General features: G+C 43.0%; 1 protein-coding gene across 5 annotated transcripts in view; it reads left to right on the top strand.

Annotated features, from left to right (window-relative positions):
• Nucleotides 1–24533, top strand: part of LOC149303501 (von Willebrand factor A domain-containing protein 5A-like) — a 75089-nt gene that overhangs the window by 11109 nt on the left and 39447 nt on the right. For 2 of the 5 annotated variants that reach the window (XM_089479928.1, XM_089479925.1), the window contains exons 8-15: nucleotides 263–351; nucleotides 1157–1301; nucleotides 3981–4060; nucleotides 4155–4269; nucleotides 6381–6545; nucleotides 6735–6838; nucleotides 8376–8581; nucleotides 9977–10150. In XM_089479928.1, the coding sequence (XP_089336054.1) occupies nucleotides 263–351; nucleotides 1157–1301; nucleotides 3981–4060; nucleotides 4155–4269; nucleotides 6381–6545; nucleotides 6735–6838; nucleotides 8376–8581; nucleotides 9977–10150 (1078 nt within the window). The other 3 variants (XM_089479926.1, XM_089479929.1, XM_089479931.1) reach the window with 3 other exon arrangements.

The raw sequence follows: 24533 nt of genomic DNA, 5'->3' as shown, positions 1-24533 counted from the left end.
CCTGTGAAGTAGTGATTGTATGAGGTCAGAAAGTGAGGCTCTTGGTTAAGTAATGCTAGAACCCTTGCTTTCCCAAGCCCTAATCCTTTACTCCAACCATCACAACACCAGGACTGAAGAACAGCATTATGAAAGACTGGAGGTGGGTGGGATTGCGGAAGAATAATGTTGAACCTATAATGTTGAAACACATCCTAAATTGTAGGTTAGGATATTCAGGGTGACTCAAGCCTTTTTTTCTTTTCATGTTTCCACATCTCAGGAGACCCTGATCCTCTTACTGAAGAGTCTTCCTTTGGGATGTTACTTCAACATCTATGGTTTTGGATCCACATATGACTCATTCTACCCGTGAGTATTAAAAAAAATCAGCATAGCATACCCAGTATGCTCCAGGGGAGTGAAACTTTTGACCCTCAGAGTTTTTAGAACTTCCAGAATCCCCAGCCAGAATGTCCACTTGCAAGGTATTGTGGGAGCTGTAGTCCAAAACACCTGGAAGACCAAAAGTTCTCCCAGCCACCTTTACATCCTCACTTTTCCAACTCCCACTGGTTTCTGGGTTGTCATTTGATTTTGATTAAAACTAGGTACTATTGAATTATTTGGAGAACTGGATGCTTTCTTGGTCTTGAAAAGGGCAATTAATCAAAGCCAACATACTTAATCATGGAGGGAAAAGAAAAGTAGGAAAGAAGGAGCCTTAGGTAAGCCAGCTCCTTTTCCTTGCAGTAGTAATCTGCAGATTACTTAATGGAAGAACATCCTAGATGTAAATTATCTTGGCTGCTGTGTCTAACTTGTGTTTTCCTCTTTTCCATTCTGTTCTTCCTATGAGTTTTTTTCTCCATGCTTCCTCTTTTCACTTCTATGAAATTCTTTTGTTAGGATTTTATAGCCCAGATGCCCTAGATACAATATATTACCCAATAGGGAGGGTATCCCTTCTTGCTCTGCCTGAGGCAGCAAAATATCTTGGACTGGCCCTGCTATCCCAAGTCTTTTCCTCCCTATTTATGCATTCCTCCCCCTATTTATGTAAACTCTACCTGAGCCTGAGTTTTAGTAATGAGACAAGTGGTCCAGACCCATAAAAATGTTTTGCTGAATTTGGGGAAATGCCATTCTAGCTTTGTCTCTCTGGTCTCTTCTGCAGGCAGAGTGTAGAATATACCCAGAAGACCATGTCAGAGTCCCTAGAGCGTATCAAGAATCTGAAGGCTGATTTGGGAGGAACAGAGATCCTGCAGCCTCTGAAGGCTATTTACAGCCAGCCGTGCCGTGAAGGACATCCTCGGCAGGTACTGAGGGTCTGTGCAGGGGAATAATTCCTTTGTAGAGGATCACATTTTGTGGAGAAGTCAAAAGACCTCCAAAATATTAGTAAATATAGGGATGTTAATTTTTTTGGGAAGGGTAGTGGTTCCATGGATGTTACCATTCAAAAATCTCTAACTGTAGCTCTGCACAAATAAGTAAACATGTCTTCACATCTTATTAACTAATCCACTAATTATATCTAATTACTAATTATTAAATAATTAGTTACTTTCAGTTACAATTCATTCAGTGATCTCAAAGTATAATCTATCCTTTTCACTATATCATTGTAACTAGCCCACAAGTAAACTCAATAATAATAATAATAATAATAATAATAATAATAATAATAATAATAATTTATTTATAGCCCGCCCAATCACAAGGAATCCAGGCGGGTTACAACAGTAAAAATAAAGATAATAAAATAAAATACAATAAATAAATAAAATACAATAAAATTACAGAGAGCGAAGTGAGAACATTCACAGTTAGGCCTGATGGAAGTTGGGCCTCTCTTTTTCACTCCCTCCCAGGTCTGATGGGAGGGAGGGCTCTTCTTCTTGAGGCAAGGATTTTATTTTAATTAATTTTAATTTAATTCTTCTCATTAAATTTAAGAGAAGAATTGGTGGACAGAGTGACATAAGTCACAGTAAATGGGGAGTAGAACTAGGTAGGGAAGGCTTGCCGGAAGAGATCTGTTTTAAGAGCCTTCTTAAAGGCTGTAAGAGTAGAAATGTCACGGATCTCCTTCGGCAGGTCATTCCATAGCTTCGGAGCTGCGATGGAAAAGGCCCTCTGGGTGACTGAAGTTAGCCTAGATTTTATTGGCTGAAGTAGATTCTTCCCCGAGGACCTTAGAGTGCGGGACGGACAGTATGGAAGTAGGCGGTCTCCTAAGTATTCTGGACCCAAGCCATGTAGGGCTTTGAAGGTAATCACCAACACCTTGTACCTTGCCCGGAAACTAATTGGCAGCCAGTGAAGGGATTTCAAAACCAGTGTTATGTGGTCGGTACGACAAGTACCTGTAATTAACCTGGCTGCCATATTTTGTACAAGTTGAAGTTTCTGAACTTGGCACAAGGGTAGCCCCATATACAGCGCATTACAGAAGTCCAATCGAGAGGTGACCAGCGCATGTACAACTGTTTCAAGGTCTCCCTGCTCCAGGAAGGGGCGCAGCTGGCGTATCAGCCGAAGCTGATAACAAGTGCTCCTGACTGTCGCATCTACCTGAGCTGTCAGGTGAAGCGACGAGTCAAGGAGCACCCCTAAGCTGCGGACAGAGTCTTTCAGGGGAAGTGTGACCCCATCCAGAACTGGCTGACATAATTCCATACCTGGGCTTGGGTTTCCTATAACAAGTACCTCCGTCTTACCTGGATTCAGCTTGAGTCGGTTTTCCCTCATCCAGTCCATTACCGCCCCAAGACAGGCATTCAGAGGAGAGATGCCATCCATAGACACTGCATCAGTTTGAGACATAGAGAAATATATTTGGGTGTCATCAGCGTACTGATAACATCCTGCCCCATGTCTCCGGATGATTTTTCCCAGCGGCTTCATGTAAATGTTAAACAGCATAGGAGACAATATTGCGCCCTGGGGTACACCAAATTTTATCTCTCTTTTAGAAGAGCAACTGTCTCCTAGCGCCACCATCTGGAATCTGCCTGAAAGGTAGGATCGGAACCACTGTAGAACAGTGCCTCCGATACCTAACTCTCTCAGGCGTTCCAGAAGGATACCATGGTCGATGGTATCGAAGGCCGCTGTGAGGTCTAAGAGCACCAGCAGGGTCACACTTCCCCTGTCGATGCCTAGACAGAGATCATCGACTAAGGCGACCAAGGCCGTCTCAACTCCGTATCCAAGCTGAGAAACAGAGAGAGCCTGGTTCAAGACCACCAAATAAGTCTTCCTGACATGACTGTGGATTTGTATCTTCCTAGTTCCAGTCCAGCAACACCACACTGTCTCTGAGTAGCAGAATCTTTCATATAGGGCTCTTAATGGAAGGACATACAAGGAGACCAAGGATATTTTTGATTTTTTTTCACAATTCTTGATTAGAGTTATTTCTCACTTTAAAAACACTTGAATAACTTAGGGGCTAAACAGACCGGTGTTTAACGCCAGCCTCAGGGCAAAGTGGGGACATGATATTCACACAGTGCATACTCCGACTCTGCCCCAACACTGGCATCATACCGCCCGCCTAACCAGATGGCAGGCAGCATCACACCAGTTCTTTAGCACAGTGTTTAGACACACAGTATCAAAGAAACCCTGAAAAGCCACTGTGGCAGTGGCAAGGGCACCTTTTTGCCAGCGCTAAAAGAAGCAGCATTTTGCCGTTCATTTTAGTGCTGGCAAAGTGCCAGATGGGGGCCATGGCATGAGGTTTCCATGGCCCTGATCTGGCTAGGAAAGGGGCAGTGGGACGCTACTGCAAAAGGGCAATCTGTTTTGCCCCATCCTTCATTGTGATTGACATCACCTGCCTCAGAGTGGACCTCGGTGTAGAGACATTGTATAGAACTGCCCTTGTCCTTTTTCCTGTTCTTCTCTGTCATCGAATCACCCAAGGGCTAGAATAGCCTTTACCTCACACTTCCATTCTGTCCCCCCCCCCCCATTCTCTCTTCCCTTAGCTCTTCATGTTTACCGATGGTGAAGTCCATAATACAAATGAAGTCATTGCTGAAGTTAAAAGTCACAGCAACTCCCACAGGTAAGGCTAGAGAAGAGAAGCTAAAATGCCTCCCAGCCTGCATTCCTGGTTCTTTGACTTCTTTGACCTGCTTTCCTCCTCTTCCCCTCAACAGGTGCTTCTCCTTTGGGATTGGGGAAGGGGCATCTACTGCCCTCATCAAAGGTGTGGCGCGGGCAGCTGGTGGCAGTGCAGAGTTCATCACAGGCAAGGAGCGCATGCAGGCCAAGGTGAGGGCAGAAGAGCTCTTCTTCCTGCTCAATGTGTTCATCTCCAGTTGTCTTGCCTAAGCTGCAGGCAATTTGCCATACTTCTTTTCAGTGTCAGATTTTAGTATCCTTACCCTAAAAAGCAGTTGAGTTTAATGTGGAGAACATGAGTAAAACCTCAATAAATAAAGATTCTCTCTCTGGATGTTCATCCAAATCTTAAGAGGCTGGGCATTAAAGCAGTTGAGCCTTGGACTGGCATTTTGGCATAGTCTTCTCCTCTCCTCCCTTTGTTTGCCTAGATGCCTGTTTCACACTGAGTCAATATTTGTGCTCTAGTGGGATTTGGGCCTAAGATTCTTCAATGGCCATGAGTCTGCACATTTTAAACACGTATGCCAGTTGTGTCCATTCCTCGATTTGTCTGATGTGACCACAGTGCCCTAGTTGTATTCAATTTGGATTCCTGTAACAGCCTCAGAAGATGGCATGGCAAATCCCCTCTGATTAAACATGCCTAGAAAACCCTGGAATAGAGTCACCTTAGGGTCTCCATGAGTCAGAAATGACTTGAAAGCACACAATAACAACAACAACAACAATGTGCTGTATGTCAATCTGCATTCAAAGGGTGTTTGGAGAATGTTTATACTATAGGCGGTCGCCAGACTACGGACCAGGGTCATTTACATGTTATAACTTGTTATAACAGCTTTGCTGACTGCCATCTGTTTCGAAGTGCAAGTACAGAATGCTGTTTATGACCTTAAAAGCTATAAGTACAACTCCTGTATCTGCAGGGGATCTATTCCCATGATTGCCATGGATAAGTGAAACCACAGTTAAATGCAAACAGTATATTTCTACAGAGTTTGACCATAGAGTCATGCTGTAGGATGTCGAGATGCCTAGAGAGACCTTTTTTCCCCATATGGCAAGTGAAACCGCAATTACCAGTCCCACAGACACAGGGGTCATACTGCATATGACTTGCAGCCAGGCTGTCTGAAATATTGTATTCCCCATACAAGCCTGCATGGGTTGCTGAAATTTTCAGGAAAAACTCGTATCTCATTCCTACCACATTTGGCTAGAATGCAGGAGAAGGATTCTTGAGGCCCTTTCATATTACAGAATTATAGCACTATGATTCCACTGTAACCACCATGTTTTCCACCCTATGGAACCCTGAGATTGGCAGTTTAGAGAGGGGTATTTAGAATTCTCAACCAGAGTGTTGCAGTGGCTCACCAAACTACAAAGCCCTGAATTCCATAGGAGGCTGTTGTAGCTGTTAAAGTGTAATCATAATGCTGTAATTGTGTAGTATAGAAGGGCTCTTCTCCATGGCTGTTTCCAGGCTCTGGAACTCCTTTCCAATAAAAGCTGGACTGGCCTTCTCTGTGTTTTCCTTCGATCATCAGACAAAGACCTATATACAAGTAGACTTTTGACAACTGAGTAGATGCTGAGGGAGCGTTTTTAAACTATTGGTGCTGCATATTCGATTTTTAATAATAATAATAATAATAATAATAATAATAATTGTTGTTGTTGTGCTATTTAAACTTTTAAAAACTGTATTTATGTTATAAATTAATGTTGTGTGAATTTAATTCTTTTATGACTTACGGAGACCCTAACACGAACCCATCATGGGATTTTCCTGGCCAAATTTATTTAGAGGGTTATTGTCATTGCCTTTTTCTGAGACTGAGAGTGTATAACTTGCTCAAGGACACCCAATGGGTTTCCATGGCCAAGTGGGAATTTGAACCCTGGTCTCATAGTATCCTAGTTCAGCACTTAAACCACAATGCTATAACTTACTCTTTTTTATTATTTAATCATCCTGTGAGTCCCTGTGGTCCCACTTGTGGTAGGCAGGATATAAAATCAGATAGATAAGATAATCAGGCATCTTTTTCAGCCACTTTTCTGGCTTCTTTGTACCAGTGCCCTGACAGATTTAAGCAGAACCTCACATCCATAAGATCTAGAGACTGAGAGGATTTGTAGTGGGGTTTCAATTTTTGTTGGGTTGTTGTTTTGATGTGAAAATTGAGCTGCTAATTTTGCAATAGAGCACTGGCACTCTCCAACTCCTATATAAGATGGCTATCTTTTTACAGGCACTACAGTCTTTGAAGAAGGCCCTGCAGCCAGCAGTGACAAAGATTTCTCTCAACTGGGACTTGCCTCCTGATCTTGAAGCTGTGGTTGTGGGATCTGGGCCTCAGGTCATTTTCCAAGGGCAGCGGTGCCTCATCTATGCCCAGCTCCGTGGGCAGCATCAGGTAAGTAACCTCTGTCGGGATCCTAATCACTGAAGAATCCCTGACTCATATCCTAAATAACAAATCAGACAAGCCTTTGCTAAGGGAGTTCTAGCTTGGCAACCTCTGGAGATTTACAATCCTAACATGTCAAGGGGAAGCTGCTACCACCTGCATCACTTTGATGAGGTACTTTCTATTCCTCTGCAGTCATCACACTCTACAGAAGGAACTGCTGTCCTTCATTACACCATCCAAGATCAGACTTTCATGGAAAAGGCAAAGTTCTCCCTCAGTGCTCAAGAAAAGGATAGGTATGTCTGTCTTTGTATACTCTCACAGAGTTTGCCACTGATGAAAGGGGAGTTCTCATTGTACCATGATTTCTAGCAAGATGGAGAAGTTAGGATCATCCTGGTTCCAATGTGAAATTCCTGAGCTCCATGTTTAGCCCTGAATCTGCACTGGAGAATTGATGCAGTTGACACCACTTTAACAGCCATGGCTTAATGCTGTAGACTTCAGGGGTTTGTAGTTTTGTGAGATATTTAGCCATCTGGTGCCACAACAAACTACAAATCCCAGGATTCCATAGGATGGAGCCAGTTAAGCAGTATCAAAATGTATTTATTCTGCAGTGCAGATTCAGCCTAGGACATAAATTATAGATATCTGAGTGTACTTTGTTAAGTTCACTGCATGCAGGTGGTTGAGAAGTTGACAAAGCTTCAGTAGGTACAACAAGTTTGGTTGGGGTCCTGGACAACCTGTCTTCAGAGCACCCTTTTGTCAGTATAATCTGGTGGGCTTATCTAGCTGTAACAGTGTGTAGCAATAACACTGGATGTTCCAATATAATTTCCCACTAATGCCAGCCCTACCACTGTGGAGAGGAGGAAAGGGAAAAGTGCAACCCATGGGCCACATGCAGCCCTTAGACTCCACTTTTGCAGACACTACTCCTTCCCAAATCAACCTAATTAGGACATATAAAGTCAGCCCATTCCAACCACAGGCTTGTTATCTGCAAATCTGAGCATCCGTGGATGGCCCCAACCTGTCACTCCAATGGCGATGCATGCACATAGTTGCACCACCATTAAAATCAACAGGACTTGAGGTTCTGTGGGTTCCAGCATCTGTGGGGGGGGGGGGGTCCAGAATAGAACCCCCATGGATCTGAAGGGCCAACTGTATCTATAATGGTTTTTTGTGGTTTTTTCAGGCTATGTGGCTGGCGAAACTTCAGGAAGAAACTCTTCTAGAACATGGCCACATAGCCCGAAAAACCCACAAAAAACAATGGATGCTGGCCATGAAAGCCTTCGACTTCACATTGTATCTATAATGATTTTGTAGAAAAAAGAATTTGAACACAGCCAGGTAGCAAACAACATTCTGTCTTCTTCACAATCATTATTAATTCTTTGGTTCTTTGGAGTATTTATATCCCACTTTCCAGTTTTCATTCTTGCAAGCCTATACTGAATTCCTCATTTTAAAAAAAAACATGTTTGGAGGATGATTTTCAGACAAAAAGAGAGCATGTAAGATGCGCAAATCAATGAGTTACTCCAAAGTGGTTCCCCTGAAAGCCATCTAAACACTAACTCCCGTGGGTTTTGAAAGTTTAAGTCACATGGTCAAACCATGATTAGTGGCTTGTTTTTCCATGCTCACACAGAAGAAGGCAAGTGGAAAAGACCTAGATTTCTTTAGCTGGTGATTTTCATCCATCTTAAGGCAAAGCCTGTGGTCTTTCAATCTAATCAAGCTTGCAGAGTAGTGCCCATACCTCTCTCTCTCTCTCTCTCTCTCTCTCTCTCTCTCTCTCTCTCTCTCTCTCTCCAGGTTCCCTGTTCATCGGCTGGCAGCTCAGGCCCTGTTGCAGGAACTGGATGGGGCAGAGGAAATGGACAAGAAACACCTGGCACTGGAGACAAGCCTGAGCTCTGGGGTGGTGTGTTCACAGACAGCCTATGTTGGTGTCAACACAGAGCTGGGCAAACCAATTCAAGGGCCTCTCATCCATAGAAATATACCAGTCACATATCAAGGTGAATTAAAGAAAATGTTTTTTGAATGGGCTGATCACTGAGGGACAATCAAAATGAAAGACAGCTACAACTACTTCTTTCCCTCCTGAAAATTCAACACAGACTGGCAGATGATGGCTCAGGAAGCATCTGTGGTCTACAGAGTACCATGTTGATTAGTACTGCTCTAGATCACCCTTGGCTCCATGGAGGAATGGCAGAACAGGGGTCAACATATAAACCTGAACTTACTAACCTTACTAATTTTAAAAGCTGGGTTGGCCTGGTTAATATTTCCTAAGGGTTTCCAGAAAGAGCTAGGAATGAATCCTGCCTGGCATTCTAGAGAGCTTCTGCCAGTCAGTGTTGACAGTCAGAGGAGTTGACACCCTATGGTTGGTATCACTCAATGCAGGGGAGGGGGTCAGTGAGGAGGCAGACTGCCCTGCCATCCTCCTACTATTCCAATGCTTTGCTTGCCTGCCTCCCACCTGGCCTGCCACTGCCTGGCAAGACTGCTGGAGTGGGGTTGCTGCAGCCTCCTAATGGCTGTTTGGAGCCTAGCATGGCTGCTCAGAGGAGCAGCCATAGCAGATCCAGAACAAAAGGCACCCCCCTCCTCCAAGCTGCTGGGTGCTGAGGCCAGTGCTGAGGCCAGCCATTTGAGATTTGGAGCAGCTGCTCAGAGAAGCAGCCATGTTGGATCCCTAATGAAAGGCACTGTGCCCACTGCCCGGGGGGGGGAGCCTCCAGAGGGCTGTTTGGGATCACTGCTTGGAGGTGCAGGCACACTGAATCACAAACTAAAGGCAATGCATCCACTCCTTGTGGAGGTGGGGCCAGTGCTGTGGCATGCAGAGAACCATTTTGGTTCTCATGCAACTGCTGGGCAAAACAAACAATTTCATTTATATACTGCTTCTTACTGAACAGTGTCTAAGCAGTTTACAACTGTAAGCTAATTTCCCCCAACAATCTGGGTACTCATTTTAGCGACCTTGGAAGGATGCAAGCCTGAGTCAAGCTTGATCCCTTTCACTGGTATTCAACTCGCAACCTTATGGGTTTGAGTGAGTGGCTGCAGTAAAGGCATTTAACCACTGCGCCACCAGGGCAAGCAAGAAAGGGATGAGACACTCTTTCTCACTCACCTGGCAGCTGTGCCAGCCCACACCAGGTATACTACCCCCCTAGGTGACACCCCCTTTCAGGTGTCACTCAGTGCAGTACTAATGATGCCACTGTTGACAGTTCTGGCCTCAGTGATCTCACTAGATATTCAGAAGGTTTCTGTGTCCCTATGATTTAAAAGAAAAAGAAAGAAAAGAAGTGTATTCATCTTGGATGCCAAAAAATACAGTCACAGGAGCTTTTTCTTTTCTTTTTTCTTTTCTTTTTGATGTTGTTGCTTCCAAGGTTTTTCTTCTGCTGCAGCATCTTTTGGTGGAATGAATCTAATGTGTTCAATGCCATTACAACCACAGCTATATGCACAGAGCGCATGCAGAAAAGCTGGGATATTACCGAAGCGTGGGAAACTGTCTAAACATATTTTTCCTCAGAGTGAAATATTTCAGTCACGGTTCCATGGTAAGTAAATGAATGCATTCATTGCAGGCTGCTTTCATATTCTGGACAGAAGAGACAGACTGCACATAGGTGTGTGCATGTGTGCACAGATGCATTCACATGTGTGTAATGACAATGAATTATGTACCAGAAATCATGTGCAGCTGTCTGTATCTTTGCATGTTTGCATATAGTTGCACTGGTACATTCTTCTGATGCTGAAGTTTTTGATTTGGAGAGGTGGTGTGAATGTGGTATTAACTTGAGAGAAAATCCGAAAGAACCATTGTGAGGCCAGGGAATTGTGCTCCACAAAATACTACTTCTAAGGATATCACTTGGACTCTTCTTTAGTCCATTTAGTCCAAGTATCAGATACCAAGATGCTTTAAAACCTGAACATTGGATGGTCTGTAAATACCAATGAGATCTATAACTTTGCTCCTAAAAAGCGATATTTTTTTCAATATCTTGAAGCTTCAGTTTTTGGAGCCATATTCTGCTGTGGCTTTCAAAATCTAGCCCAGATCAATAAATCAGAAAAAGAAGGAACAGCTCAGGGACTATATGTATCAGGATACATCTTTGCTTCAAACAGAAAGTATACCGTATATACTCTAAGTCAAAAAAATTATGCCCAAAAATGGACTCTAAAATCCTGGGTCAACTTATATATGGGTCAGTACAGTAATATTGCTCAGAAAAGTACTAAAATACCCCACTCTCCCTGCCTCGGCAGTGATGTCTGAAAGAGCTGCCAAGCAGGGAGTAGGTGGGTGCGAAACATCAGTCTGATGTTAAAACCTTTTCCACCCCACCCCATCTCATCATCTTTCTCCCTCTATGGACCTCTTTCTTCCTGATCACTAAACCCCACTTCCATCCAGTTCCTTCCCTTGTCACTTCGATGTAAAACTTTCTCCAGCACCAGGGAAATGGCTATTTGGTCATGGTGAGAGGTCCAGAGAGGAAGAGGGTGGGAGGGAAGTGGTGTTTTCCCTTTGTTCCCTGCTGCTGACAGAGAAGGATTCGATATCCTTTACAACCTTTGGCCCCATTCATACTGGTCTAAAAGACCTGGAAGGAACTGGGCTGATCCGGATGCCCCTCCCCCGAATCGCTCCGTTAGCAAGTGCCCATACAAATTTGAAATCGAATGCATTTTGACCTTGCAAATTAGAAATCGAATGCATTCTGTGTCTGCTGGCGAGGTGGCTGCTGCCAATCAAGCTATCGTCATGGTGACGTTTGCAGGGCATTGGGGAAAGTGTCCTCCCTTTTTAAAGAGCCAGGCACAGGGGTTTCAGCGGCTGAAGCAGGGAGAGAGATGCCTCTCTCTCTCTCTTTTTTTATAAACCTGTGGGCTTTGGGGTCAGATCTGCCCCTGTCCCAGGCAAAGGATGGGATTGCCATGCATTTTTTTTATGCTTTTAAAAGCAACATTAGCTTTCCCTTTGCTTCCCTTGCTGTATCTGCTCAAGAAGACAAACCATGCGCATATTTGCTCCAAAAAAATTGTTAAAAATGTAACATTGATTGTTTGCAACATTTGTAGCTTCCCCCTCTGCAGAAGGCAAGGAGATCCAAGGATATAAAGTGCAAGCCCAGCTCCATCTGCCTCTGGAATACAAACATAATGTATTCAATGCGCATATTTGCTCCAAAAAAATTGTTTGAATTTGAAAAGGGGGGGGGGGGTTGCCTGACATGAGCTCCGTTCGTGACCTGAATTTTTTCCTCCTGCAAGGGAAAGAATGCCCAGCGACAGAGGGCTTTGGGCAGGGGATGCAGGGAAAAGAGGTTCCTAAAGAATGCCTTCCCTTGCTCTCTTCTTCCCAGGGCTCTTTCCTCCTCCCCCTCCCCTCCGATGAGGGGAGGAAATGCCTTGCCCTTTGCCCACCCTCTGACCTAAATCCCTCCCTCAATTTGCCTCGATCGTGATCGAGGCCAAGTTCTCATTCCCAGGACCCGGGGTTTTCCAAAAGAAACGGTATTTGCGCCGATTTCAAAAACACCGCGCTAGGGGCCATTTAACACGGAACGGGTGTGCAAGCCCCGGATTCGCTTGTGTGAGATTCGGGGTGAGTAGGAACTTCACGTGATTGAATCGGTTTCAGAACCGATTTTTTTTGTAATGTGAATGGGCCCTTTGTTATGTGCCCCTAAATTTTACCCTCGACTTACCCACAGATCATATCAAAATACATGGTTTTGGTCCTAAAACCTTCCCTCAACTTATACTTGAGGCTGACTTGCACACAAGTATATATGGTAATTAAAGATTTGATTTAAAAAAAAAATACATGCATTCTAGAATGTGCTGGCCAAATGGCCGTAATAAAGTTATTATGTTATGTTATGCATTCTAGAATAGGTCAGACAGTCAGCAAAATAATGGGTTCCTGGACATGTGGGCACTAGTGCAGTGTAGGAGCAACCACTTTTGATGGCCTCCAAGGGATGTAGTCCAGAAGCCTTTGCATCTGGTATGAGGCATCATTATGTTGGAGGTGGGGTGGACTTTTAACCCGTATAAAGCCTGCACATCCTTCCATGTGTCTTTTCCCATGTTCCATAGGTTGCCCCGAACTCATCACCCCTCCTTTGTGAGTGTCTGTTAGTCTGCTCTTGCTGGCATGGCAGATGCTGTGGGCTTTTGCACACACAGCCTGTCTATGTATGTGCAACCATATGAGCAAAGCACCTGTGCGTGTTCATCCCCTGCCCATGGCTGGCACAGAAGACCATGAGGGCATTCACCACCCACCACTGTGTATGTGCCTGAGAGGCTGTCTGTTTGTGAGAGGCTGCTTGCAGTTGGTGTGTGTTTGTGAGAGGCTGCTTGCAGCTGGCGTGGCAGCCCCTACGGGCATTCACACCCACTTCTGGGGTACAGTACTTGGCCTCACTGGAGATTTGCAGGCCTGCTGGTTGGGGGCACTGCCTATTTTGAGTTGCTTCTTTGCCTAAGGCAATACAGGGGATGGCAATAGCCAGTCCCCATCCTTTAGACATGCGGTGAACTGCATTTCACCTCCAGCCTTTGGGTGGTTCTGTTTGAGTGTTGGACTAGGATAATGGTTGCCTTTGATTGTTGTTTTTGGATGAGAGGGAACAGGAATCCAGTCGGTCAGAATCACCTGAGCTTTCCAACATGGTTTGCCTAGTTTTGAGCATGGTGTCCATGAACGTGGAAAGGTGCTAAAGGGAACTCCCTAGTCAAGAAGCCCCCTGTCAAGTGCCCACATAGGCCCTCACTTCACTAGACCAGAAATGGGAGGCAGGGCAGAGACACTGGCCAGCCTGGAGTAGTTGGAAACCTATATGCCCCACAAAAAAGACAGCTGTTTGTAATGATAAGGGAAAGAGAAAACATGCTTTTAACATCTTGTCCTTTGGGAAGGCTTTCTGTGTGACGAAGGTGGTGACGAGTGTGAAGAATCGGAAGAAGACTCGGCAGGTGAGTTTCCAGACAATTCTGGGCCCCATGCAGATGAACATGGTAACAAGGATACAGGTTCCCAAAAAGGGGGGGGGGGGGGGGGGGATTGGATAGCACCAATTTTTCAGGTTGCATTGAGCACTAAGGGTTCAGGAGTTTTAGGGGGAAAGAAGTCTCCCCACTCCTCAAGGTGAGGATTTGGGTCATTGACATTGACTGATGTCAGACAGTTAGTCTGACATCAGTTCTAGGAAAGATTCTGGAGCAGATCATTAAACAGAGAGTCTGTGAACATCTAGAAGGCAATGCCATAATCACAAAAAGTCAACATGGGTTTCAGAGAAACAAGTCATGCCAGACAAATCTAATCTCTTTCTTTGACAAAATTACCAGCTTGGTAGATGAAGGGAATGCTGTGGATATAGTATATCTTGATTTCAGTAAGGCCTTTGACAAGGTTTCCCATGACATACTTGCAAACAAGATTGTAAAATGTGGGCTAGACAAAGGAACTGTTAAATGGATCTGTAATTGGTTGGCCGGCCGAAGCCAAAGGGTACTCAACAATGGCTCCTTTTCATTCTGGAGAGAAGTGACCAGTGGGGTCCCATAGGGCTCTGTCCTGGGCCCAGTGCTATTCAACATCTTTATCAATGACCTGGATGACAGAATTGGGAGCATACTTATCAAATTTGCAGATGACACCAAATTAGGGGGAATAGCTAATACCCCAGAGGACAGGATCAAGATTCAAAATGACCTGAATAGACTAGAAAGCTGGGCCAAAGCTAACAAAATGAAATTCAACACAGAGAAATGCAAGGTATTGCACTTAGGGCGGAAAAATAAAATGCACAGATATAGGATGGGTGACACCTGGCTGAATGAAACTACGTGTGAAAGGGATCTAGGAGTCCAAGTAGACCACAAGTTGAACATGAGTGAACAGTGTGATGCGGCAGCTAAAAAGGCCAATGCTATTTTAGGCTGCATCAATAGAAGTATAGTGTCTAGATCAAGAGAAGTAATAGTGCCACTGTATTCTGCTTTGGTCAGGCCCCACCTAGAATATTGTGTCCAGTTCTGGGCGCCACAATTCAAAAAGGACATTGAGAAACTGGAGCGTGTCCAAAGGAGGGCAACAAAAATGGTGAAGGGTCTGGAAACCATGCCCTATGAGGAACGACTTAGGGAGCTGGGGATGTTTAGCCTGGAGAAAAGAAGGTTAAGAGGTGATATGATAGCCCTGTTTAAATATTTGAAAGGATGTCATATTGAGGAGGGAGCAAGCTTGTTTTCTGCTGCTCCAGAGAACAGGACCCGGAACAATGGATGCAAGCTACAGGAAAAGAGATTCCACCTGAACATTAGGAGGAACTTCCTGACAGTAAGGGCTGTTCGTCAGTGGAATGCACTTCCTCGGAAGGTGATAGAGTCTCCTTCCTTGGAGGTCTTTAAACAGAGGCTGGATGGCCATCTGTCAGGGATGCTTTGATTTGGATTTCCTGCATGGCAGGGGGTTGGACTGGATGGCCCTAGTGGTCTCTTCCAACTCTACGATTCTATGATTCTATGACACATGCCCCCCTCCATTTCACCCCACAGATACCATATCAGTTGCCATGTCCACAGATGTGACCCTATGCCACTCAGGGCAGCCCACTGGATCCCTCTGGCAGTGCATGTGGGAATGTAGCTTATGGGGCAATCCCTTTCAGGAATTTGACCATGCCCCTGGGTGATCATCTCTCACAAGCCAATGTGGATAAGATCATGTGGTGGCGGAGAATATGTCAATGTACACCGCTATGATCTGTTTGGAATAGCAGTTTATAAATAAAACATATTATTATTATTATTATTATTATTATTATTAATGTTTTTTCCTTGCACTATCAGAAGAAGGTAAAGAGGAAAGACTGGGAGAATCTGAATGAGAATAAGAAAAAAACATCTGGTGGCACAGGACAAATAGGAGCTGGTGGAACTGGATTTCAAGATTTTCATCTATACAGAACTAATCTCATGGTTGCAGCCCTGGACATTGTTTCCACTCATCCAATATAGGGATATAATTCATAGATTATATGTTGATTTTGAGTTCCTGCTTGAGAAGGTTAAAGGGAATACAGAGTACAATGAAGTCAATAATGTAATTAAATACCACATATTGAATGTTAGGTATTAATTGTAAACAGTGTACTGATTCTAAACTCTTTCAAGCAATGCAGGAGTGGGGAGGGAGGAGCAGGGAATGGGGCATATGCAACATTGTATATACGTTAAAATGTTTTAATAAAGACTTATTAAAAATATGTTGATTTTGAGGGACCTGCATGATTATAGTATGATAAGGCCTTTCATATGAGGGTGGCTATGAACACAGCTATGTGTTGGGATCAGGTGCATTCACAGTTGTGGATACACCTCATGACCCCTGAGAGATCAACTCAGGAACAAAGGTCTCACAATATGCATATATTTCAAAAAGTACAGATAGGAATGGCAGTTAAGATCCCAGCAAGGATAGAGCAAGGATAAATCAGGATCATGATTTATCCTCACTCTATCCTTGATCAGCAACACCAGTACAGCTACTATAACAATTTCATAGAAAAATAAACATCCTTAAAAGTGTATTTGGATTAAAAAATAAATTCTAGCTCTGAAAACGTTGAAATCTGGTTTGTATGTTTTAGATGAAGTGGCAGAAAAAGAATCGCCATTCTTGAACCTGGTCTCCCTGCAGAACATTGATGGTTCGTGGCTTCCTGATACTGGACTGGCCCGCATTCTGGGCCACACTGAAACTACCTTGAGCAAAACACCTTCTCAAGTGAGTTTGTGGCAGGGCTGGGATGTCCAAAATGGGGGAAAAGAGGGTCTTATTAATCTGACTAGGTTCCTGTGGTTTGAAATGGCCATCTTAATTTTTAAAATTTGAAAGCTGGAGAGAATTAAATAAGGGCTATTGGGATTGACAAGTGACTCAGTTCAAACATGTGCCCCAATTCTATTGAAAGTTTCGACTAGACCCAAGCTAAGTAAATCCAATTGAGTTAATCTCTTTACTCTTGTTGGAAACATAATACGATTCAAGCCATAATATTAATGCTGCCTGTGGTTTTATGGCATACAGCTAGTTTAAGATTTTATACATTGCATGAATTATGGATAGGCAGTGTGGCATAGAACTTTGAACATTCAACTGCAGCTCTGGAGACCAGGGTTTAAATACCACTCAGCTATGGAAACCCACTAGGTTACATTGGTCAAGTCACAAGTCAATCTGGCCAAGAAAACCTGATTATAGATTTGCTGTGTCTGTGTGTGTCTGTGTACGCGCACAGCTTCAAGTCACCTGTGTTCACTTATGGAAACCCTATGAATTTCATAGGTTTTTCATAGATAAAGAATACTTAAAGGTGGCTTTGCCAGTTCCTTCCCCTGAAATATAGCTGGCAACATCTGGTGTTCATTCACCTTAGGGTTGCCATAAGTTGATTTGAAGGCACACAACAACAACAACAACAACAACAACAACAACAACAACAACAGCAGCAAATTAATGTAATATGGAATGAGATGCAAGGGAGGCTGCCTTATGAAGATATGAAGTCAGAGTGCTTCCATCTTTACTGAGCTTCCAGCAAGGAGCCAAAATGGTACGATTCAGCATGGGCTTTGGTTTTTAAAATTGGCTTTTAAAATATGTTCTTAATCCATTTTTAAAGAATTTAAAAAATATTTTGGTTGTATACCATTTTGGGATCCTGAGTGGGCAGAAAAATAATCTAAAAACATTAATAAGAGGCATGTTGTTGTTGTTGTTGTTGTTGTTGCCACCTGTTGTCAGATCAGCTTAGACTTAGGGTGAAAGACCTCCACATCACCCTATCATCAATAGCCCTGCTCAGGTTTTGAAGACTTAGGGCTGTGGCTTACTTAATTCATTCTATCATCTGTTCTTCCTCTTTTTCTACTGTTTTCTATATTACCAAGCATTGTCTTTTCTAGTGTGTCACATTTTCTCCTAAAATGGCCAAGGTACAAGAGTCTCAGATTAGTCATCTTGGTTTTGAGTTAGAGTTCAGGCTTGATTTGCTCTAGAACCCATTTAGTTTTCCTTTTAGCACTCCATAGTATCTATAGAACTCTTCTCCAGCACTACATTTCAAATGGGTTTTCCCCCCTATCTCTATTCTTCACTGTCCAGCTTTCACAACCGTACATAGAAATGGGGAAATGATGGTATGTACAATCCTAACTGTAATATTCAGTGATATATCTTTACATTTCAGGATCTTTTCTAATTCTTTCATAGCTGACCTGCCAAGCCCTGGTCTTCTGATTTCTACTGCCATCTGATATCCATTCATTGATATATTCCATTCTGATATTAATGACTGAACCAAGCTAGATCAGACCAAAGACATATCCAATTCAGCAGTAGGGAGGTGTGAGAGACAGGAAACTGCTTCATTATTCCATGGAAATCTGAAGCTTAATCATTGTTCATGATTTCTGCATCCACTTCAAACCACGCTTTTATGTTCTGGATTCTTGACCAAAGTTTAGGGTTTGAAATGATGCAGTTATGAACCATCGTTTGTTTTCTTTAAGAATGGGCACTGTGAACAGGAATCAACATGTCTCTTGTTTTTTCTCCATTATCACCAGGTGGCCCCAAATGTGTGGGCAACAGTGCTTGCCATCCTCTGGCTCCACTCCAAGGCTTCAGAGCAGAGGGATGAGTGGGAGCTACTGGAAGCAAAAGCTCTCAACTGGCTTCAGGTGGCTGCAGGTGAGATGCAGTAGGCCTGCAAGACTACGAATGGGATGAGGATGAATGGAGGGGTACAGGGCCTGGAAGGGGAGGGGGATAAGACCCCAACTGCAGCCCCATTCCTCTGGTAGAATCAATCCCTCGTTAAGACTCAAATTTGTGAGAAAGAAGTAATCCTACTTGGCTCTCATTCCAGTTTTGATTTTCTTTTTCTTTAATGACAATACAAATAAAAATAGTGATCTGTTACCAGTAGGCAGGAGAAGGAGATACAGTGAAGCGGGAAGGGGTAAAGTACAGATGAGTTTGTAAGGCATCACCAAAATTTCCTGAAAGGAATAAAAGAGAGACAGAGGAAAAATAGCAGTTTTTCAGAGACAGGTGCATGGAAATAATGCTTGGTAGGGCTTTCTGGGAAGTTGGGCTTTATTTTGTCTCAATTCAGATCTTTATTTTATTTTTAAATAAATGATGGTAACAATGATGGACATGATGGCTTATTGAAAGAGCTTCCATTTGTCAGATTAGGTTGCATCAGTGGGCTTCTCCAAGTTTTTGTTTATGTGCATTGGACATAAAATGTGGAACTGGAAATTTTATAATGTGAAGTTATAAAAATAGGGAGGAAAATTGAACACATTAGACTTACTGGCTGTTCATTGATTAATTAAATGACAAGGGCATTATACACAGAAAGTAGCATTCAGTTTCGAAATATACTGCCCAAACAGTATTAAAACACTTTCTGTTGTGCCAGAGCCTTTTCTTTTTCACCTTCATCTGCAGGCAGGTAACACTTTCTTGCATCCTTGTAAATGCCCTTGAAGTACTTTTGGTTTTGTGCCTTAGGCCTATCTCAAAACCTATTTTCCTTTTGCAAAAGGTGCGATTTCTGCACCTGGAATACTTATTTTTGTAAAAGCCCTATGATTCTAATCAGAATTCTCACCTGAATTAACAGTTTTTCAAATGTAAACCAGGAGAGGGCTAGAAAGGAAAGTCTAGAGATGAGAGCAAAGATGTCTCCAGCTATCCCTCTGGCCATGGAAGAGAGCATAAAATGAAGGCTGCATAGCTAAGAATGATCAATCCTCCTTGGTTGTTTGCCCCTTTGACTCACCAGTGGCTTAATGCTCCCAGGCTCTCCTGGGTATTCCTCTATGTTCCTTTTTGGATTACCATCTCATATAATTGAGAATGAGAGAAGCTCAGATGCCAGAAGCCCATTTCTCCATTCTCAGTTACCACCTCATTACTCAATAAGAATATTTCTGTTCATCAGACACTTTAAAAAGTGAGTTGCATCATGAAAAACTATATTTCCAACATATCAATCATTATGTATGTCCAGGTTTATGTGTGATTGACATTTAAGTCTTGATGAATACTTGTCCATGGACTCTTTTCTTTCAGGGCCTCAGCTGGCTGACTGTGTGAAGGCTGGCAATGCCCTGCTGGGAACCAGTGTCAGCCCCCAGGTTTTTGGGCTCTGAATGCTACAATGTAACCTTGCAGATTAAACTGGAGTTTCTGCTTCTCTTCTGTCTTCCTACCAAAGTGTCTCTTGCTGCATCCCCCAAGGCGTGGCATTGATCCCTGGGTTATAGCTCCTTTTGATGCCTCCAAAGTGCTGGAATTTACTCTTATTTAAAGATGCCTTATCTAGGTGGTCTAGACCTTTTTTAAATCTAGTGATTCAGGCTAAAAACATGCTATTAATATGCAAAAAAGAGAATATCTCCTTTTGTAAAATAAACACAAGCTCAGAGAGAGAGAGAGATCTTTACAGAAAGGTGAAAGAAAATGGAAACAAGCCTTCAGATGTATGGCCTATGCCTTGTAACCTGAAGTATATCACATTAACATTGGTTAATTGTCTCTTCTATGGCCTGTTACAGACTGCCAAAATAAAGCTGCTGTGGGTCTCTTTGGAGGTATGCTGAGGCCCAATCCTGCTCTTAAGCAGCCAAACGCCTTTGGAAAAAGTCCAGGGAATGGGTTGATTTTATTCATTACAAATTTGTTCTTTCTTCCTTTTCATGTGCCCTGTCCATGGCAAAACAGAATTACTACAAATCATTGATCTGCGCCAATGAGAGGCGCCCGCAGCATTTGTTCTCCACCTTCAACATTTTGCTTAAACCTCCCTCTCCTCCTGTCTCTTCATCATTCTCTCCTAATGATTTCACTATTTCATCTCAAAGATTACCACTATTCACTCTGAGATAGTCCCTCCCAATTCTTCTTCTACTCCTAATCTTCTATCACCCCCATCTAAAAAAAATTATGTATTTCCTCTTGTTTCTTTGGATGAACTCTCTACACCACTGAATTCTTCCAAACCTGCATTTTGTTCTCTTGATCCAATTCCTACTCGTCTTTTAATTTCTATAGCTCCCTTTTTCCTGCCCTCACTTCTCTATATCTTTAATCTCTCTCTCTCCATGGATTCTTTCCCTACGGTATTTAAACATGATTTAGTTTCCCCTATTCTGAAAAAAACTTCTCTTAACCCCTCTTTCTCTAACTATCATCCGATTTCTCTCCAACCTTTTCTCCCAATTTATGGAATGGCCTGCCGGACGAGATCCGTCAAATTACCAACCTAGAGAGCTTTAAAAAGGCCATTAAGACGGATCTCTTCCAGCAAGCCTTCCCGGAATAAAATGCTCGGCCACAAATAAGACTTCCCATCCAGCGAACTCTGCCCATGATGATTTTTTTTAGCTTAGTTGGTTTTAATATGAAGTTTTTAATCTTACATTGTTTAATCTTGTTATAAGGGGGGGTATTATGTATATATGGATGTATTTTAACCTGTTGTACGCCACTTTGATTGCCTGGCAAAAAGCGGGATAGAAATAAAATTATTATTATTATTATTATTATTCTAAGGTTTTGGAACAGGTAGTTAATTCTCACTGTCTTGAGTTTCTTGAAGCCAACTACATTCTCAATCCCTTTCAGTCCAGTTTCCGCCCATGGCATTCTACAGAGACGGCTCTCACTAAGATCTCGGATGATCTTTTACAGGACAAGGCTAATGGCCTTTACTCTGTTCTCATTCTTCTTGATTTGTCTGCAGACTTTGACACTGTTGATCACAGTCTTCTAGTTGACATACTTTCTGACCTTGGGTTTTCAGACTCCGTTCTCGACTGGTTTAGATCTTATTTGTCAGACAGAGCTTTTGCAGTGGTCGCGGGTGATCAGATGTCATCCTCTGTTCCCCTATCTGTTGGAGTTCCCCAGGGCTCTATTTTGGGTCCCCTTTTGTTCTCTCTCTACACACTGTTCCTAGGAAAAATCATTAGTTCTTTCAGCTTTTCCTATCATCTGTACGCCGATGACACTCAGCTGTATCTTTCCACCCCTGACATTTCTCCGGCTCTTGAACAGCAAGTTTCATATTGTCTTATAAATGTCTCTCAGTGGATGCAGCAGCGACGCTTGAAGCTCAGTATGTCCAAAACATTGCTTCTCATTTTGACACCTAAGCCTACTCTTCAACACTCCTTTTCTGTTTCTGTTGATGACATTTCTATTTGACCAGTCCAGCAAGCCCACAGTCTTGGTTTTATTTTTGATTCTTCTCTGTCGTGTTTCCCCCAGATCTAGACCACAGCCAAGGCATGTAGATTCTTTTTATAACATATTGCCAAAATCTGACCATATCTCTTCTGCCTCTACTGCCAAGATTCTGGTCCATGCCCTAGTGGTATCATGACTTGATTTCTGTAACATCCTCCTGGCTGGGCTTCCTCTTTCTTACCTCTGTCCTTTAATTTCTGTTCAGCATTCAGCTGCACAGATTATTACATCTGCTCACCGCTCTGACCATATCTCCCCTTTGTTGTCATCCCTTCACTGGCTCCCCCTCCCTTTCTGTATTCAGTATAAGCTCCTTTTGTTGACTTTTAAAGCCCTGTATGGGCTCCTTATTTATCAGAACTTTCTCCTCACCTTCCCGCTCGGGCCCTCTATTCTGGTAGTCAACGTCTGCTATCTCAGCCAAGGATTTTCTCTGCCCCATACCAGATTTGTCCCTTTTCACTTGCTGCCGCTCACTTCTGGAACCTTCTTCCCCCACGAACATGGGTCATCACTTCTCTAACTAGTTTCAAAACCGAGTTGAAGACCCTCCTGTTCAGAGAAGCTTTCCCAGGCATTGCATGACTATTATTTGCTATTTGACGTTTTTAATTTGTTGCCTGTTTTATTGGACCCTTTCCTGTATTGTTATATATTATTTACATGTATTGTGCTACTACTTCTTAGATTGTACACCATGGGCAGGTTTATTCTAATCTATTTCATTGTTTGTATGTACAGCACTGTGCAACTCTACAGTGCTATATAAATAAAGCATAATAATCCAGGAGATTAACAAATGAATTACAAATCCATATAACCGTGCTTACTTAGTGCATTATTACTTAGTGAATAATCAGATTTTGGATGCATGATTAAAGCTACCCTTGGGCATATGGGCAAGTAGATTTATTAATGACAAATATGTCAAACAATTTGGGCATTCCACACCCTAGTAACTGCCATGAGTTGACACAGAAGGAAAACCAGACCTTAATTTCATTGCAGGTGCCATGTTTCAGCTTATAGTATCAATGGCCAGTCATCCTCCGGATAGCCAAGGAACTCTGCCAAGTCATTATGCTGGGATGAGAATTCTGCAGCTCTCCAGAAGTTACTCAGCTGCAACTCCTAGCATTCCGCAGTATTGGCTATACTGGCTTGGGCTGCAAGGAGCTGCAGTCCAGCAACATCTAACAGGGATTCTTCACCTGTGGTCCGTGGACACCTAGGAGGGTTTGGGATGGGCTTCATAGAAAACTATGGCCAATGTCCTCTATACACTCATCCTTGGCATTATACTGGAATTGCCCTACATTTTAATTGTAGCACCTACAGCATCAACTGTGTGGATCCAAAGCATATCTTTGAACCTGACCACTATACAGCAGCATACTGAACTACTATGCCACTAGGGCTACTGATGAACGAAGGAGATGTGATTGGTAGCTGCTTCCCAAAAGGTATTTCGTCTTTCTCCCCTAAGAAATGCACAGACCATAAACCTCTCATTTGCCCTGAATTTTAAGTAAGATATTAAAGTATCTTTCCTGTCTCCAAAAAACCACAAAATATTTATTTTGGTCCTCTTCTTTCTCTCCAACTATAGGACAGGGATGGTCAAAAAAGTTATCTTGGAGCTGGACATGGACTCCAAGGTTGCTTTTGTTCTTTGTGAACCTTCCAAATACACTGGGCCTCTAAAAAAATGTTTTTCATCACATTCCACTTCACTACAGGGGCAGTCCAAGTGGTCTTCCAGACCTGCTAAAGTTGCTTACCCACACTGTAGGGTAGCTAAACATAATCCTGACATTTAAAATTAGGAGTCTCCCTACCCTTCACTGGGAATAGTTTTTCCGCATTTTCATTGTACTGATTGTACTGTTTTATAAAAAGAGAAAAGAAATGCCTGATACGATAGCCCTCTTTAAGTATTTAAAGGGGTGTCATACTGAGGATGGAGCAAGCTTGTTTGCTGTAGCTCCAGAGAATAGGACCCAGAACAATGGATGCAAGCTACAGGGAAAAGAGATTCCAGAAACAACGTCCTGACAGTAAGAGCTGTTCAACAATGAAACACATTCTTGGAGTGTGGTGGAGTCTCCTTTTTGGAGGCCTTTAAATAGCGGCTGGATGGTCATCTGTCATGGGTACTTTGATTGTGAGTTCCTCCATGGCAGGGGGTTGAACTAAATGACCCTTGTGGTCTCTTCCAAATTTATGATTCTTTTAAAATAAGTGCCACTGGATGGCTAGGAAATTCTCTTCTTTTTTTGCTCAGTACCTGTTGTAGTTTTCCTCAATACCTGTTGTAGTACGTGTGTGCCAGCAGCATGTATGATCTGTCTTCTCCATGTTCAGTCAGTGATGTACATAAAAAATATCCACTGCCCTCTCCTGGCAATGAAACAGCCACAATTAAAAAGTTTTTAATTCTAGCCAGTATCATTTAGTAGGAGGAGATGAGTTTCCTCAAGGCCTTGGAGCCTGAAATCAATCCACACTCGGGAGCAAGCTTTTCAGGGCCATGGACAGAGCCCAAGATACAGACTAGTACTCTATTTTCCTCACTTGAGACTACC

This window comes from Sceloporus occidentalis, unplaced genomic scaffold (assembly GCF_023333645.1).
Source record: "Sceloporus occidentalis isolate IW3139 unplaced genomic scaffold, rSceOcc1.0.p SCAF_14, whole genome shotgun sequence".
Taxonomy (NCBI): Eukaryota; Metazoa; Chordata; class Lepidosauria; order Squamata; family Phrynosomatidae; genus Sceloporus; species Sceloporus occidentalis.
Note: the sequence above shows the minus strand (reverse complement) of the source record. Positions and strands in the feature narration are given on the sequence as shown.